Source organism: Diaphorina citri, unplaced genomic scaffold (genome assembly GCF_000475195.1).
Source record: "Diaphorina citri unplaced genomic scaffold, Diaci psyllid genome assembly version 1.1 scaffold126188, whole genome shotgun sequence".
Lineage (NCBI taxonomy): Eukaryota > Metazoa > Arthropoda > Insecta > Hemiptera > Psyllidae > Diaphorina > Diaphorina citri.
Window position 1 is genome coordinate 1 of NW_007503121.1, and position 259 is coordinate 259.

Here is a 259-nt window from a genome sequence, read left to right on the forward strand (position 1 = left end):
TCAACTCTCAACACAACCAACCAATGGCGTAACATATTTCAGAAGTGTTGTTGACACTAGTAAACTATCACCGGAATTGAAGCCATTGGTACCTCTATTCAACTATGTGATCAATCAAATGAGAACCAAGAACTATGACTTCAGAGAGATGGATCAACTCATTCACATGTCAACTGATGGCATTTCTTTCAACTCTCATTTGGGAGAATCTTGCTCCACGCCCAACGGATTTGAAGAAGCAATTCTAGTATCCAGTCAC

At 40.2% G+C, this 259-nt stretch overlaps 1 protein-coding gene across 1 annotated transcript; it reads left to right on the forward strand.

The window, feature by feature from the left end:
* Nucleotides 1–7: 7 nt before the first annotated feature.
* LOC108254485 (presequence protease, mitochondrial-like) lies at nt 8–256 on the forward strand (the record flags this gene model as incomplete). Its single annotated transcript, XM_017449466.2, has 1 exon — nt 8–256. A coding segment is annotated over one exon (249 nt), but the record flags the coding sequence as incomplete, so codon positions are not given.
* Between the last annotated feature and the right edge of the window lie 3 nt (nt 257–259).